At 43.3% G+C, this 16,515-nt stretch overlaps 1 protein-coding gene across 1 annotated transcript in view; it reads left to right on the top strand.

Moving 5' to 3' along the window:
• The window catches only part of LOC117725903 (chemokine-like protein TAFA-2), a 48,680-nt gene that overhangs the window by 18,811 nt on the left and 13,354 nt on the right, over window positions 1–16,515 (top strand). The window contains exon 2 of the mRNA XM_034525764.1: window positions 12,768–12,871. Within this exon, the coding sequence (XP_034381655.1) occupies window positions 12,769–12,871 (103 nt within the window). The 5' untranslated portion in view covers window position 12,768. The remainder of the gene's footprint in view (window positions 1–12,767; window positions 12,872–16,515) is intronic.

Raw genomic sequence — 16,515 nt, 5'->3', positions numbered from 1 at the left:
AAAACGCATGAAAATATATGCGTTTTCCCATCGTGTAAACGGGGTCTTAGTCTCGGTTGTGACGCAACGAGCACTGCGTCGCTGTTTCCGTGGCACCTCTAACACCCGCCAGTGATGTCACGCTGCACTGACACGTGCTGCGACACGGAGCGACAGCACTGGGGGTTACAGCTGTTGCATTAAATCATATTTTGGCATCATTTCTATCAGTTTTGAAAATGTGCTCACTAGGGCTGCACCAGAATTTTGAGTTGAAAAATCCATCGACACGAGTTTAGGTGATGATTGAATTGTTAACTAGTCGACTGATGGGTGATTTGACTCACGGACTTTCAGGGGGCAGCCTGAGATTTAAAAACAAAGTCCAACAGGGCAAGCAGCAAGCGACCACGTTGGTACAGTGAGATGATCTAAACCAATCAAACTGTCAATAAGCACAAGGAAACTGCACGAAGACCTATTTGACTTCTTAGTAGTTGAGTCATCAATGACAGGAATGATGGACAAAGCAACATCAATTTAAATAAACAAATATCAAAAGTAATTAAATTAGATATTTAGAAACCTCCCACGTCAACAGACATCTTTCAGTTGATATACTTAAACTAGCATTGATTCCTTTCAAGACTTCAACTTTACCTTCCAGCTCAATTTGACACTTACAATAACACTTCAATGAGTTGATTCAGTCGCCTGGGAACTCAACATTTGACGACGTTTTCCACATAATACCATAATAATCAGCAGATCAATCGATAATGAATCACCCATCGAATCCAGCATTTATAATTTGCTTTTAGTTGTCGTTCAATATTTCCGTCAGCCTGCCTCATCTATCTCATTTAGTGTCATCCAAGTTTCCCAGCATGCTTTGCAAAAAAAAAAAGATGGCTTGAATATGTTGCAATCAGCTGCACTTTTACGCCGAAGGAGAGGAGAGATTTCCCAACTGACCCAGACCCTTAACCCAATCTGGCTGCAGGTCTTCTTCCTCCTGTGCGGGTGCATACATTGGACTCCATGGCCGCCTCGACAATGGGGTTAAAATGACACGCAGAGTGATGCCCTTGGTCTTCACAGTTGACATTTTTGATACAACTCCTGTAGGCGCTCTCGGGGAAGATGGAACGTGTGCCACGTAGCAACAGGAAGTCTCTGCATAGAAAGTCATGCGCACGTCGCCGCTCACACCGAGTCCTAGATGAATCCAAGTTTCCTTGGCTCCTCGACATAAAGCCTGGGTGGGAGGCATCATTGGCTAACAGACATAGCAGAGCTCGGGAGCTAATTAAAGAGTTTCATAATCGCCTGTCAACTTCTTTGCTGTCGCCCTTAAATTAGATTTCCCCCGTGCTCCGACACCTCGCTCCTCACCTTTTCTTCTCATCAAAGCGAGATCCGACTCTATTCACGTTCCCCCCCGCGCGCTTATTGGCGGCAACTAATCCGAGGTGGGAATTTCCAGGTTTCCGATCGCACAGACAGAAGGATGTGCGCCGAGGCAGAGCTGGCTGAGCCAAGTGGAGACGGTGTTGCAAAGGAGAAGAAGAAGAAGAGAACAGGAACAAATCATTAAATAAAGGGAAAACGGCTCTTAAACACGACGAGACAACTTGAGAACTGACAATCCCTGCTTTTAAATAGCACAACAAACAAACACACACACACACACACACACACACACACACACACCACTTTATGATCACTTTATTCTCCTATTTGGCTTCACAAAAGGCGCGGCGGCTCCAGCCTTGACACCTCACACAGAGCATCACCATGTTTTGATTGACGCGCTGCTCTTCTGTGGCTCTGTTGTTCTTGTGCTTTTTGTAGCTTCCACTTTCTTTCCGCTCCGTGTTGAACCTTTATATGAAAAAAACACAGCAAGGATTTGTCATGCCAGTTTATAAAAAATAAATAAAAATAAAAATAATGGAGCCTATAATTATTTCACAGAGTGTAGAAAACTTGCCCAAATGCTCCCTCAGTGTGCTTTATAAATGTGTCGGGGACGAAAGGCAAGAAGGGGCCGCAAGGGAACGCATCCGGAGAGCGTTACGCTTTGACACCAGACTCAGGCCTCGGCTGTTTGTTTCATAACGATGATAAATGGCGGGCTACCTCGGAGTGTAATGTATTCCTATCCTCCATACGTGACTTCCTAAGTAGCTTTTCTCTCTTTTTTTAAAGAGAAGTCCGCCCCACTGTGAATTGGTAATGAATAGCAGTTCATGGTACAGGAGCAGTGATCAGTCCCTCCGCGCCGCAGTCAGGATTTAGCTGCACTTTGATTGTGTTTGGCTTGTTTATGCGAGCAAAAAAATGACTTCAAGCTCACAGCGGGTGGAACACGGCGGATCTCGCCAGGTTCACCACGGAGATGTAATCAGCCAAGCCGAGGATAGTTTTAGAGTCGAGCTAACATTGAAGGCCCCTCAAAATCTATTTTCTATATTGTGTGTGTGTGTGTGTGTGCGCCGATGTAAAGCTCGGGGGTAAATGTGACCGGCAAAAATGTGGAAATATGAGACTGACCTGTCATTTTTGATCGGCAGCCGATTGATTGATTCTTCTCTCTGTGCAGTGGGCGGGGCTCATTTACAAGGTGACGTGTAGTAAAAGTGAATTTAAAAACAAGAATGTAGAGCTCAGCGTGTTGTTTCCGATATGATATATTTCACCCTATACTAAATGAGGGAATACTACTGTATTCCCTCATTTTATTCAATTGAACCCTCAAGATTGGTTTCCAAAGGTTTATAGACCTGGTGTGTATTTTCCCATATTTATATATATATATATATTTTTTTTTTACAGTATGCAGATAGCAGGTAAAGGCAGGTAACGTTGTGTTTTTTTTATTTGGCCTCACTGGTACTATAAACCGATTCATACAGAAGGGGTTGGGGTTATTATTGTTATGAAAGGCTTACGCATATTATTGTTGTATTCGTGGGTCAATCAGTGTAAAGATCACTTATTGTGTTGAATAAATAAAGAGTAACACATGCATTATAAGGAAATGTAATATTCTGTATGTAAAAATCCAAAAGACTTTGAATCACTTCCGGCTTCTCACATAATTGAAAGCCGAGCCGATGGAAAGAAAAAACTAAAGAATAAAATAAGAGCTCCAAATCAGGTGGCCATATCCCGTCATCCCCCCTTTCTATCGTCATGAACCACTCCCGTTACTGCCACAAATGTTTTAATACTAATTTTTCCCAGAGGGGTTAGTGAGACGGGGCACGAGAAGCACTGCAGCCAATCAGATGGAATCAAACAGCACATTAAAAACTGCAGCGGGATCCACGAGGCTGAAATCTCAACGGACCGGGAGCTTCCTGCTGACTCCCACACACCTGTCTGGTTGTCAGGTATAAATATAATTTTTCATATATCATTTATGAATCCTCCTCTGTGATGTTCTGCAGTCATTGAGCTGAAACACTCCTGTACAGCGATGCACAGCGGCAGAAGGACGCCGGGCTGTCACGGGGAACAGACCCGTGTCCTTCCAGGTCCAGGACGGAGTCCACGAGGACACAATGTGACGCTGATATTTATATATATATATATTTTTTTAAACCAGCTGACAAAAACGACACTTGGTGATTCGACCTACTTTGGACCTTGATGCCGTTCTGACAGTTTGACTTCATGTCCTTCATAAAACTGTTTGTACGTTAGCACTGAAGTTTATATTTTTTATTATGTACCATTTGTTTCCTTTTTTTTGTCGGGGAAGAAGACAAGTTTTAGGTGGAAATTAAGCCTCTGAAACTCATCAAGATCATAATGAGACATATTTATAATTAATGTTTCAACATAGTTAATTTATCATTAAGTGTATACATAGTATAAGAGTCAGATCCTTTACTTTAGTAAACGTATCAATACAATACTCCAGTATAAGTACATGGGACTTTAGTATAAAGTTATTATCATAAAATCTATTCAAAGTATGAATGTATGTATTTTTTTGTTCTTTTATGGACTGTTTATTTCTATTTTGTCGGGTAAGGTGACATGGGTATTTACATTTAGACCAACAAGTGGAGAACACAACTGATGTTTATTCATTTTCAGTTGTATTTTTGTATTTCTTTTGCTTGAAAATGTATTCAGATAATCTATTCAGAGTAGATTAAAGCCAGAGTGTAAAACGCTCACACTGGGATTACAGTAGCTGTGTGCCATCTGTAGGTAGCTGTGATATGCTAAGCTAACTGTCCGAAGCTACGTAGCGTATGAGTGGAACGAAAGTATATTTCCAGAAAGTACTTCAGTACTGAATATTATGAACAAAACTGAAAGTCCTCTGTGAGCGCTGCACTATTGTTCATCACATTATTGAACTGTTAACACTGATGTGAAGTTGTATGAACAGCATTTTACTGTTGAGCATATTTGGACTTTTTAAATAATATTGAATCATTTGGTGCGTACATTTTTTTTTTTAACCGGAAAAATAAATGAGTAACTACAGCTGTCAAAATGTAATGCAGTAAAAAGTACCTTTCTCCCTCCTCCTGCTCTCTAACAAGACACAAAAGTACTTATTTTCACTAAAATGTTTAGACTGTCCTCCATTGATAATTCATACAGCCTCAGCCACGAAAGCAATTACAGGGAGGCAAACAGTGGGCTGTAGAGTTATGAGACCTCAACTATAAAAAGGTTCGGGCTACACTGTGCTCTGTGTGAACGCTGCTCTACGTGCTGACGGTGCCAGGCAATATGCGAAGGCGGGGGTGGGACCGAAATAGCACACGGGATCATGAGCCGGTGATGCATCGACACTTTGATCAAAGGAAAACTAAGGTTGAGACCATTTGGCTGTTGCGGTTTTGATGAGCGCGGCCTCTCAGATAGCATCTCGACGTGTCGTTACGGAAGGTCGTTTTGGTGGTTAACTCTCTGAAAGGGCACTCAGCACCAGTGTCGGGTAACACCGCTGTTGTTTGTTCTTCTTCGGTCAAGTTTGAAATCAAGGCCCTTTCTCTGGCTGGTCGACCCCCGCCGCGTAGAGGTGTCCCATTCAGTCTCCCCCCCCCCCCACCCCACATGTGACTCCGAGATTAAATTTTCTAATCGAAATGAGCAGGAAAGAAAACAAAAACTGTGCGGCGTCACTTTTTGATCAGAAACCAGATGAAATCAGGTGGTTTTCCGCCTTTCTGAGGAACACATTGGCACGGAGGACAAAAGCAACCGAAAACATGCAAAGCTTGATCGGAGCGGGATTCGGAAAGACTAAAATCCGTTGAGAGACCAGCGAGGGAAAGAATAACACATTTATTGCATGTAGATATTACACGGAGCTGTTAGCTCCTTGGCTTGTGATATATGGATTACATCCTAGAATTGACGTAAACAGTCAAACCCCCCCCCCCCCCCAAAAAAAATCTGAATCGAGCGTGAAGGCCTGAGGAGTCTCTCATGATGACAGAATGTGGATCATCATGAGCATCGGTTCCGCTGCAGGCCGCCGTGTGATGGTTTAATTAGCCAGTCGCCAGGACAAGGTGCTAAAGCGACGCTCCTTTTAGAGTCCAAAGTTCGTGCATCGATGCGGCCCTGACAGCTGTCTTGTCCTGTTTATGAAGTGAACTGAGCAGGATTGGCGGCGGATGCAGCACGGAGCGCGTGACAAAGAGAGGGCGAACTCCCTTGTCTGGCGTGACAGGGTCGAGAGCCGTTCCCTCCCTCGACTGTCAGGAGGGACCGGCTGTGTGTTTGGCGAACGCGTGATGTTCGCTCGGCGACGGAGCAATCGGCTCCCCGCAGCCGTCCGAGGTGACAGTCTCTGTCACGGTCCGAGTAAAGAGTGCGACAGAGATGGAAGGGAAGGGGAGCGAGGGGGTAATCCCCGCAGCGAATCCCACTGCAGAGACGGAGAGGAAGAGTCCAGCTTTTCCACGGTTTTAGCAACACTCTCTCCGGCCGCCCTGCAATCTCTGTGATACCGTGGATTACACGCACGCCTCGTGCATTTCAAGGGAGCGTCTTCATACAATTGTGGGGAACTGAAAATTGAATCTTACATTTTTAAAATGATTAACAAGTAAACACATTACGGTTTACTGCTAAAGCTGCTCTACATGCAAGATATTTATGGAATAAATAACGCCAGTGTTGGGCGCCTTAAAAGGTTCTTTATATGATATTCAGAGCATTGATACAACCGCAAACAACTATTAGCTATGTAAAAGATATATAGAGGAGCAGTGTCTACATGTGTTGTACTCGGTCATGCCTTTCAATGCATGGGGTTGGGCCCTCGCCACTCTGCCCTGCGCTCATACAGGAAGCTCATCGGCCATGTCCGGCAAACACTTCTGGAGGGGATCTTTAACTTCCGATTTGTCCCTGTTTGTCTTTGAACAGGATGAAAACAGTTGGGAACAACACACTGAGCGCTGCAGCGGTCGCTGAACTGAACACCTCCACCCACTGAAAAGATGACATTTAGTTCAGTGACGTTACTGCAGCGTCTCTGGCTAATTAAGTCCTCCAAATGAGGTTGCGGTTCGAGCATAAACTCCGTTCGACTAAAGCATTCTATATTTATGTAGAGTGTTAATCACATTAAAATACTTTCTTACTTAGTATACTTTCTTTTAAACCGCAATGATCATGAATGCCTGGACTTTTATGTCTGGAAGAGTCAGTCCTTTGATTGTCAATCATTGCCTCTTTCAAAAGTCATCGTACGCGACATATCACCTATTAAAATGTATAATACAAGGTTTGCATGCTGCAGAAATGATTAGCATTTTAGTAACAGCCACCCGAAAAACTAGTCTTCATTGTGCAGGAAGCAGGTGAAGGATGAGTTCCCCAGTTTTTTTCCCCTCCTTTTCAAACATATACTATTAATAGGCCAAGGGCGATGGAGTCTTTCACTCGCTAATGAAAAGTGTCGTCGGTCTGTGAGCCCATCAAAGTCGGAAAATAAGTGACACAAATGGGCCAAATGAGAAAAGAGGTCAGAATCGGGAGTTACTCGCGGCACTTGATTCCACTGTTAAGTGTTCAGCGTTCACCAAATCAAATACACCTTTATATTCTCCCTCTTAACATCTTAACACTGTTCTCAAGCATGACTGCAGAAGATACTTAAGACGCTCATCTTACCCTATTGATGTTTGCAAACTGCAGATGTTTGGCATACGTCGCAAGTGTTTCAGTTTGAATTTCCAATGAGACAAACCTCCGCTGCAAAAGGCAGAGAAATCTCTTTTTTATCTCCCGTCTGTCTAGTCGGTCTGAAATCGTTGTTGAGCTCTCACCTGCGTCTGCAAACAAACACAGAATTTGTAGCGACATCAGAATCTGCGACCGGACAAGTCCTGTCAGAGAAAATCTGTGTAGAGATGATCATTAGTTATCATTATTATAGCTGACAACTATAACTTGAGTGTTAGCTTGTAGTGTGCAGTAAGCAAGTGAAGGTAACCTCATGTCAGAATGTAGGTTACTGTATGCTAACGTAAGTAAGCTAACGTGACAACCTGAGCTAACTGTCAGCTACCGGACCAAGTCTAATGTAGCGGTATAAGACACGTAGCCTGAAGTCATACATGCCAACGCTAACCTTGATGACTAATTACTTGCTAATTCCAGGTTTTGAGTAAAGACATGCAATCAAAAAATGGCTAAATGAAGTACATCAATATTGCCATCGAGTGTACTAAAGATTCCTTTTTTTTTCTTTTTGTGATGTTGATGCTTTAAGTCCCAGAGTAAACTACATAATTGTAATAGAGGTGCTACTTACTACTCTATAATTCAGGGGAAAAATCCACGTTTCACTTTAGAGCCAGTGTTTGGTTTGTCCATTCAGGGCTACCATAGAAACACGGTGGTGCAACATGGCGGACTCCGTGAAGAGGACCTGCTCCTTATGTAGATATAAAGGGCTCATTCTGAACTAACAGAAACAACAATTCAAACAATTCTAAGTTTCAGGAGATTATACACTTATGAAAACATAGTTATAAATATTATATATAATTTCATCTGCAAGCCCTGGCAGGTTGATTGTATCAAAGGAAGTATGCCCAAATATCCCCTTGAATCTTACACACTGGCCCTGATATATATGGCACTGCTGATATTTATAAATTCTTCACATTTAAGTGTGTAATTGGGAAAATGTAAATATGTAAGGTAGCATGCTAATAAGCTGTTCAGAGGAGCGAGCCCCACAATAGCTGCCAGCAGAAGAAGGGAACACAACCTGGAATTGTTTTGATGTATTGTTCAGTCTTACTGTCGGTAAAAGAGGAAGAATACATATTGTACAAAGTCTGAAGATTCGAGGGTTGTTTGCTGTGTCTCAAGGCAACAGTAAACAATATGTTATTATTTCTCCATCGACAGCAATAAAAGTGAAAGTAGACTCCTGGGCAGCGCTGCACTTTGCCCTGTCAAAACCTTTCCATTCATTTATTTTTTATTTTATTAAAAACCTTCAGCAAAAACTGCAACTGTCTTAACTGGACTCTAATAGATAAAACATTTGAAGAAAATTAATTTAATTGCATTATAAGAAACTAAGTAAGGAAATCTGACGTGCTTTGTTCATTACTTATTTTAGAATGGGTGTAATGAGGTGGTTTCATGGCTGCAGTTCATCAGAGATCACTGCAGAATAAAAATGCTTTTGATTTAGTTGAGGTGATACTGTTACAGTTAGGCGTTTTAATTTTTGTGAGGGCATCAGTCTTTAAGTAGTGCGTCTGCTCAGCAAGGTCAACCGAGTGGAGTCTTTTTACAGGAGCCTCGTTGCTCTGCTGCCATCCCATTAGCTGCGCGGAGAGGAGTGGGAGTGGGAGGGCAGGACGAAACGACTCAGACGATCAAGAGGTTTTCCGTAAGAGATGGGGATTTCTTGCTTCATTCAGTTTTAAACAAATTCACTTTGTACTCTTGAAAGGAAATCCGAAGATCTACACCGCCGGCTTATCCGCCGCACAACAGAGCCGACTCATAACAAAGGGATAAAAGTCCAATCTCTGGATAAATTTGAGCACGCAAATCCATGCCAACTACCGTGGTGGCACCGGTGAAAAGAATATCACTCCTCACTAAAGGTGTTCATTTGCATTTGAAAGTGTCCTCAAGTGCAGCAGCGCAATATACTGTAGATGGGAAAGACTGTGCCTCTGCTGCCGAGAGGAGCGCTGCAGACAATCACAGGGTAATTACACGTTTCATTTCAGCTCGAGTTTATTAGTATTTGTTCTTTCATGTGCTATCCTCCGAACTTCAATGTGCGGTTCATGTTTCAAGCTTATGGCAATGATCTGCATACATTATGCGTTTTCACTTCGGGGCCTATTCTGTGACAAAGGGTATACATTATACATGAAGTGCTGTCAGACTAAAATGAACAATTAAAACTTCCAACCGCCGCAGTCACAGTTTGCTTTCTTCCAAAATACCCATCTGACTCCTTGTTAAACCCAGTAGCAATAAAAACGGCTCTCTTCAAAGGCCAACAAATGAAACCTGGAACAATAAATACTTCAGCGAAGTTACCGTGACAAATGTTGGGTATTGTAATATGGAATATAAGTGTTTCTCTCTCTCCTGGTCTTATCTCATTTTACGAGCTCACACCTTTTACCCACTTAGTCATTGTATCCACATTACTGATTATTATTCAGCAAAAACTTACCGTGTTAATATTTTTGCAAAACCACCAACGGTCTACCCCATAATATTGTTGCAATTTCAATATTGAGGTATTTTTCTCCAAATCACCCAGCCCTCGAGTTATGTCTATGTCTCCAAGCATTTAGATGATGCCTTTGGAGAAATAAGGCTTTAAAGTTGATTGATAATTTTTGGTCTTTTCTTTTTTACTAGACTGACATTATCACTGTATAAAGGCCTTATGCCGATCATGTTAGAAAATAATGGCCAAATTCCACATCCAGCAGAGCAACATTAGCATGAATTCGGTGTCATGGTTCTGGCCACCAATCGTCACTTCGCTCTGAGCTCTGGTTCGTGCTTCGCCAACTCCTGTGAGAAATATCTCTACAGCTGCTGAATGCTCCACTATTGTTCAATAGTTAGTCGTGTGATGCATTGATGATACAAACATGAATTAGAGAAGCTTTATAGTTTCTGGAGGTGCTCGACGTTGGTTTCTTTTTACTATGATTTACCGTCAGGCGCTCCGACCAAACCACGAGAAAAGAAATGGCAGATCACAAATCTGTCACATGAATCATTTGTAGAATATAAATCATAAAATGCAACACCTCCCAGGTGCAGCAGAGCTCTGGGAACGGCACACATGGTGGATCACGTAGCGTTGAGAACGGCTAAACAGACGTTTACTTATAAGAAAAACAAATTGCTGTATTTCTCCAAAGATGCTTAAGCGCTCCGACTCAAGGTCGAGATGTAAAATGTCCTCAAACTGTAACAAATCCTCAGAGACTCGCCGTGCCGAGCACGGCGCCGCACCAATGACAGCACGGCGCATTCAGGGACAATGAGATGTCGTTCACGGAATTGCACCCGCAGACGGCACCCAACAAATGACGCTGGAGTGCTCTGCTCTGCACTAATGACACACACACACACGCACACACACACACAGACACACACACACACACAGACACTTCAACCTGGGCTCCAAGTCTCCGGCTAACCAGCAGCCATAAATCTGTCGCCATGCAGGTGAACGTTAGCACCTGCTGCTGTGACGCGAGCACTTAAGGGTACAATTTGAGGTCCAGTTGAGCCGATACACTAACCTCACCACTACGAGGCTAACGCCGTCCACATTTGAGTGACTCTCCTTCCACGTGTCTCTCCAGCTGCCTTTGAATTCCCCTGCCAAGACTCCTGAAACTGGCAATCGTGGCCTCTGTGGAGACCTACATCATGCCGGTGATGGAAAAATCCACCATGAAAATGTAAAAGACTAGTGGAATTCTTTGGTTTGGGGTGTATTTTCCTTCCTCCGGTATTTATTCTGGAATATACTAAAAGTATATGTGACTGTTATATTATTGGACAACGAATAACTGTATAAGCAGCATTTATGCAGTTGGAGCTAATATTATATATTATTGTGCCGATATATCGGACAAAAATGCATCATATTGTGTAAAATAAACTATTATACGGTTAAAAGAACAATTTTCTTTGAAATACAGTGGAGGAGAAGCGTAAAATAGCACTTAAATAACCAAGTGAAGTAAAGTAACTCAAAACTGTAGGGACTTGGTCCAGATGTCAGAGTCTTGCTGTCACTGTGAGGATGGCAGACAACTACGCAAAGAGCATTTCCCCAAATGTCGACCTTTCCTTTAAAGTTATAGTAGACATTACTGGAGAGACATTTAAACTGATTGTGAAATTAATGATTCAGAGACACACGGCAGTGCAGCAAAAAACATTCTTCCCCTTTGGCCAAGTTTCACAACTAAAACTGTGTGTTCGCACAGCGAGAGAGAGAGAGAGAGAGAGAGAGAGAGAGAGAGAGAGAGAGAGAGATATGGTTTTGGGCGATTTATAAAGGCCCGATTCTCTTTCATAAACCACAGAGCTCATTCCACTGCCAGTTTGCCACATATTGATGCTTGTGCTCGCTCCACAGCAGCTGTCATCCCGCACGGCTACCTGTACATCATCACATGTATGTTTCATCACATGTCAAGCCGTCATCGGGTTCAGTAATCCTCATTGATAAACGTCACAGACTTTAATGTGTTGAGACTTTAAAGAGTGCTTCACAGTTCTGGATAAAAATAACACATCTTTGACAAGGAGATGACGGCTCAAATGTACATTCAAAGAATGATGAAATTCATCACTCATAAATCATTTTAAATTAAGTCAGATTGACATTTTACAAAGTAATAATACAATCCGTGAAAAACAACCTAAACACACTGTATTTAGGTTGTTTGCCAATTTCACTGATTGTATTATTTACAAGACAAGGATACAAATTGTCTGCAAAGTGTTTCTATATGTGCATAAATTCAGTGTTAAATGTTGTGCAATATTTCTAATGAAACTATACATGCAAGTCCTGTCTGATGTTGACACATCGCTAATGATTCTAATTCCTGTGCGGCTCTGGGAAATGTGGGCGAAAGGTCACGCTCGTCTTGCCAAAATAAACTTAATTACACACATAATCCAAGAGCCCCGACGAGGTTTGGCCGATCTATACGTCAATGAGGCGTGCAGATAAGAGGCGGTAAATAAGGAGTAAGGAAACGCAGCTTGTAACTTTGTCCGCTCGCGCCATACGATACCGCGCCTCTTCCAGTAATTACCGCACAGCTCCTGCATCCACGTTGGAAATCCGATCGTCGTCTGTCAATGATAACGCACCGGGCCAGATGGCGAGTGAGGCCACTTCATTAGGGAGAGGGAGCGAAGAGGGAACCGGTCTACTGTGGAGGGCTGGATTAGATGGCCGCCGCTCCGCCGAGAGGCTTATGGAAGCCTGTTGGGGAAACACAGGGGCCTTCACGGTCTGTTCCTCCCCGCTGTCGGAGCCTCGCGGTGCAGGTGGAGAGGGGACGAGGTGCCGGGGAAGAGGGTGAGGATTGGGAGACGGGGATCGATGGCACATTTTACAGCTGTGCTTTGTTTTGGTGAATGCCAATATGCATTCGGACGTCGTGAGCTGTTGTGAAGTTAATAAATAGTCCGGTTCACAAAGGTTGGAACGCTGTCATGAACGACCGACTCATGGTTACTCCTCTTTTCTTCTTCCCCAGGATGAGTGAGCGGTACACGCAGATCGGAAGTAAAGGGGCTCTACTTGTCATGGTGCTCGTGCTCAGTGTCTGGGAGATGACCGTACCAACAGAAGGAGCTAAAGGTGAGCACGCTCAAACTCAATCTACAGCTGTTGTTCTCATTTTGTATCTTGTTTGTTTTCATGCCCCATTGCTCCAACTCCTCCAAGTGTACCAATGGAGTTTATCGCCGTGTGTATACTGAATTAAACACTTAAGCAAATTGCACGTTCCAATTAAAAGTAGTTCTACTTTTGGAACTCTGCAACCCAATGTCAAGTGACAAGGAACAACTTATCGCAGCTGGCATCTTTTCCTTCTTCCGTAAAGGTAATAAGTTTATGGGCGTTACGATCTGTCCCATGAGCGGATGAAAGGTCAACTGAAGAAGACAAATGGCGCCGTAAAGCTTCTCTGAGGGATTTACGGCGCTGGAAATCCATTCATCTTTCTTCTGACTTTGTTTAGTTTAGTCAGTGAGGCTTAACGCCTTGCCTTCCTCATCATCGTAGCGCTCGGTTGCTTAGTTACAGGTACAACAGGGCGGCAACCTCCCGAGCAACTTCTTTCATTAAAACGATGAAAGCTGCATCCCACCAGTTTTTAAACGGCTCATTCAAACGTTTCCAGAGCTTTTGTTCTAACTTTGGTTGGTTGAGATGCATAATTAATAATTAGCACCATATTCTCGTAGTGTGAGCAGCGCGCTGAATGTATATTGTTCTCTTTCATTGCTTTTGGCAGTGGGAAGGATAAAGATGATATTCTGTATTATTGCCAACACAAACCATGAAAAGACCGACAAGTGTTTTCTGTGAGGCCAAAGTCTGATTTATAATATTCCTCTGTGCCATAGAGCTCCTTCGTTGTTCACAAACTATTAAAACCACATCAGTGAGCCACACTGTTGCACTGGATGACATGTTGCTTCATGACGCTGAGTACAAACTGTTCATAAACCATTCTGCTGCATGAAAATACAACAATACCAATACAGCACCAAACATGTATTAAACAGTTCCAAGCAAATTTACAACATTTACTTAAAAAACCATGATTCTAAGAAGAGTAAATAATATGTGTGACCTGTTTTTAAAGATTTATATTGTTTTGAGAGACTAAGAAATTGAAAGGTTTTGGTCCCTTCATCATGCTTGGCTTTTCCATTAAATCACTTTTATCAGATCCATATACTCCATGGAGCGAGCGGTAATTGCTTTAGTACGTTTAGGGGAATCAAATTACAAAAATAGTCAACAATAAATGCATCAGAGCCTGAGATGTGCTGACTTTTTAATTCCTATACGCGAGTCAAGCTCCAAAGTCTTGCATCCTACACTATCCATAACACATCTCAATAGATTCTCATTGTCCCCACAGTGTGTGCATTATGCGTGGCCCCAGAACATAGACACATTGTACAATACATACTCCCCATTATATAAAAAGATAATACCTAGTGATTCGCGGGTTAAGGGATTCAGCACCGCTTTGGTAGCACAGACCCTGTCGGGGCAGCAAATGATGTGTCGTAGTGATGCTTTGTGTTTCTTTGTCCTCCAAATGCCTACATCTGCCATCCGCCACATGTAGTTTTTAAAGCAGGCTTACTCTACTATTACAATATAGTCTCCAAGCCCAGCCCCAGATATCCCTCATGACATCACAAAGGGTTATTTTCTTAGACTTGACAAAGCTCCTCCGGAGCCAGAGAAGACAAACAACTCCGTGTGACTAGTAAACTGATGTGTAAAGTAAGAATTCCCCTTTGAGATGTTTATTCCAGCAGATATAGGGAGCTGAGGAGCTTTGAATGGCAAGGGGCATGCCAGGTGAACTGCTGTGCATAGAACAAGGAAAACAAGGATTTAGCAGAAATCTGATGACAGCCAAAGATAATTGAAAAAGTGTCCGGCGGCGGCGTTTTTCATCCTATGTTATCATCATACGAATGGTCCAGAAAGGGAAACCATCGCTGCAGTCTTTCAATAAAGATGAGCAAATCGGGTCAAAGTCCAAAAACACCTTTTCTCGTTGGGTCTCCTGTTGGGTCCCCCTGTTCCCTCAGCTCTGTAGGAACCAAGTGGACTGGCGGGGGCCTCTCAGTGCTCATAGCGTGAGGCCTCAGCTCTCCATCCCGAAAACCAGAGCGCACCAACGCGAGGAGGGACGCAGGACGAGGAGACCACCGCTTGTCATGTGAGGTGTTTGGAAAGGAATTTCTCAACCATGCAGCCTCCCATATAAAATGTCTCAGTAGTAAATGGTGGAGGTTAATTGGACTGGAACAGCTATTTTAGAGGTATGAGTCAAACCTGTCTAACCCCTGACTCATTAAAAGTGTGGTCGAGTCGTCAGTAGTAAACCCAGGGAGATCAATTATGGCAACTCAGCAACATTACAGTAGAGGCCGGCCCACGTGCTTCTTCCCTGGGAGTCCCACTGACAACACACGGCCTCAGGTAATTGGGGCTGCCGCCGGACAGGCTGTCTATTTGTGAGCGTGATAGAACATGACGCACACCCCTCTTCTCTTTGTCGACCAATTAGACGGGAGCGCGGCGCTTTGATGTGCACGGTTGTGATTGGCAGCGATACCCCCCCCCACACCAACACACACACACTCAAGGCGCTCACCATTTCAGCAGGAAGTGGATCAGAATAATCCCGCACGCATTCACTTTCTCGCCGATGGCCGCCGCGGTCACCCTGATTTCCCCCGGGTGTTATTTCCGAAGCCGTAAACCTGTTATCATTCGGGGGATGAAATGAACCCAGAACATGTCCAAAGTAAAGAAAATGTATTTTCTGCTAAGGGAACACAAGAAGAAGAGAACTAAGCTCAACCCTCTGACAAGCAGGGCAAATTCAGTGTTGATGTTGTAAAGCACATATGAGCTTTCACTTCCTTAAATAAACGGTTTGTGTGACGGGCTCATATTCAAACATGATTTTCTACTCTCTTGACAGTTATGGTAATTCAGCTTTTCTGCTTTTCTGGTGAGTGAGAAAAGAAGGTTTTTATCCTCTGCTACTGCGGATGTTTACAACACAAACTTAGAACGTGTCCTTGGTGAGAGTGTCCTTTATTGACCAGAGGGCAGGTGAGCGCAGAGGGGATCAGGTCCAACAGGTTGTGGTGACATCTGATTTATTTCTATTAGCATCTATTTGAATGGATCCTTGGTGTAACCAGCCTTCCTGAGCGTGTACGTGCCACCATCCGAATTCAACTTATTAACAACATTAAGCTTCAGGCTACTTCAAGCTCAACTTTGTTTGATTTTACTTCCTGGGATAATTGTGCTGATTCTACTTGTGTTTTATCATTTATGTAAGCTTTATCATGGCAGAAGCAGGGGGGGGAAAAAAGAATCGGAGACAATAAAAGTATTTAAATGAACCCGCAGAACCATGATCAACACAAAGTAGGACTAATGGCTGCAGCGAGTCGTTCTAAATTTCAGCATGCATGCAGCAGCATGGCGCGGGCAGGAAGTGTCGGCAGGCGGGTTTGTGGCACTTAATGAGCTCAACAGCTCCGGTGGAGGCCATTGGCTTCTGTTTAGAGGCTGAAGCTATTTCCTAGACTCCCTTGAAGCAGACCGATCTTACTCGAGTCATTTGTCATTCTTTATCTTGCCAGCACTATTCGATCATGTCACACTATTCCCATTGTCTCTCTCCCCTCAATTCACAGGCTGTCCACTGTCTAATAAGGCATTAA

The sequence above is a fragment of the Cyclopterus lumpus genome, chromosome 23 (genome assembly GCF_009769545.1).
Source record: "Cyclopterus lumpus isolate fCycLum1 chromosome 23, fCycLum1.pri, whole genome shotgun sequence".
Classification (NCBI taxonomy): domain Eukaryota; kingdom Metazoa; phylum Chordata; class Actinopteri; order Perciformes; family Cyclopteridae; genus Cyclopterus; species Cyclopterus lumpus.
Note: the sequence above shows the minus strand (reverse complement) of the source record. Positions and strands in the feature narration are given on the sequence as shown.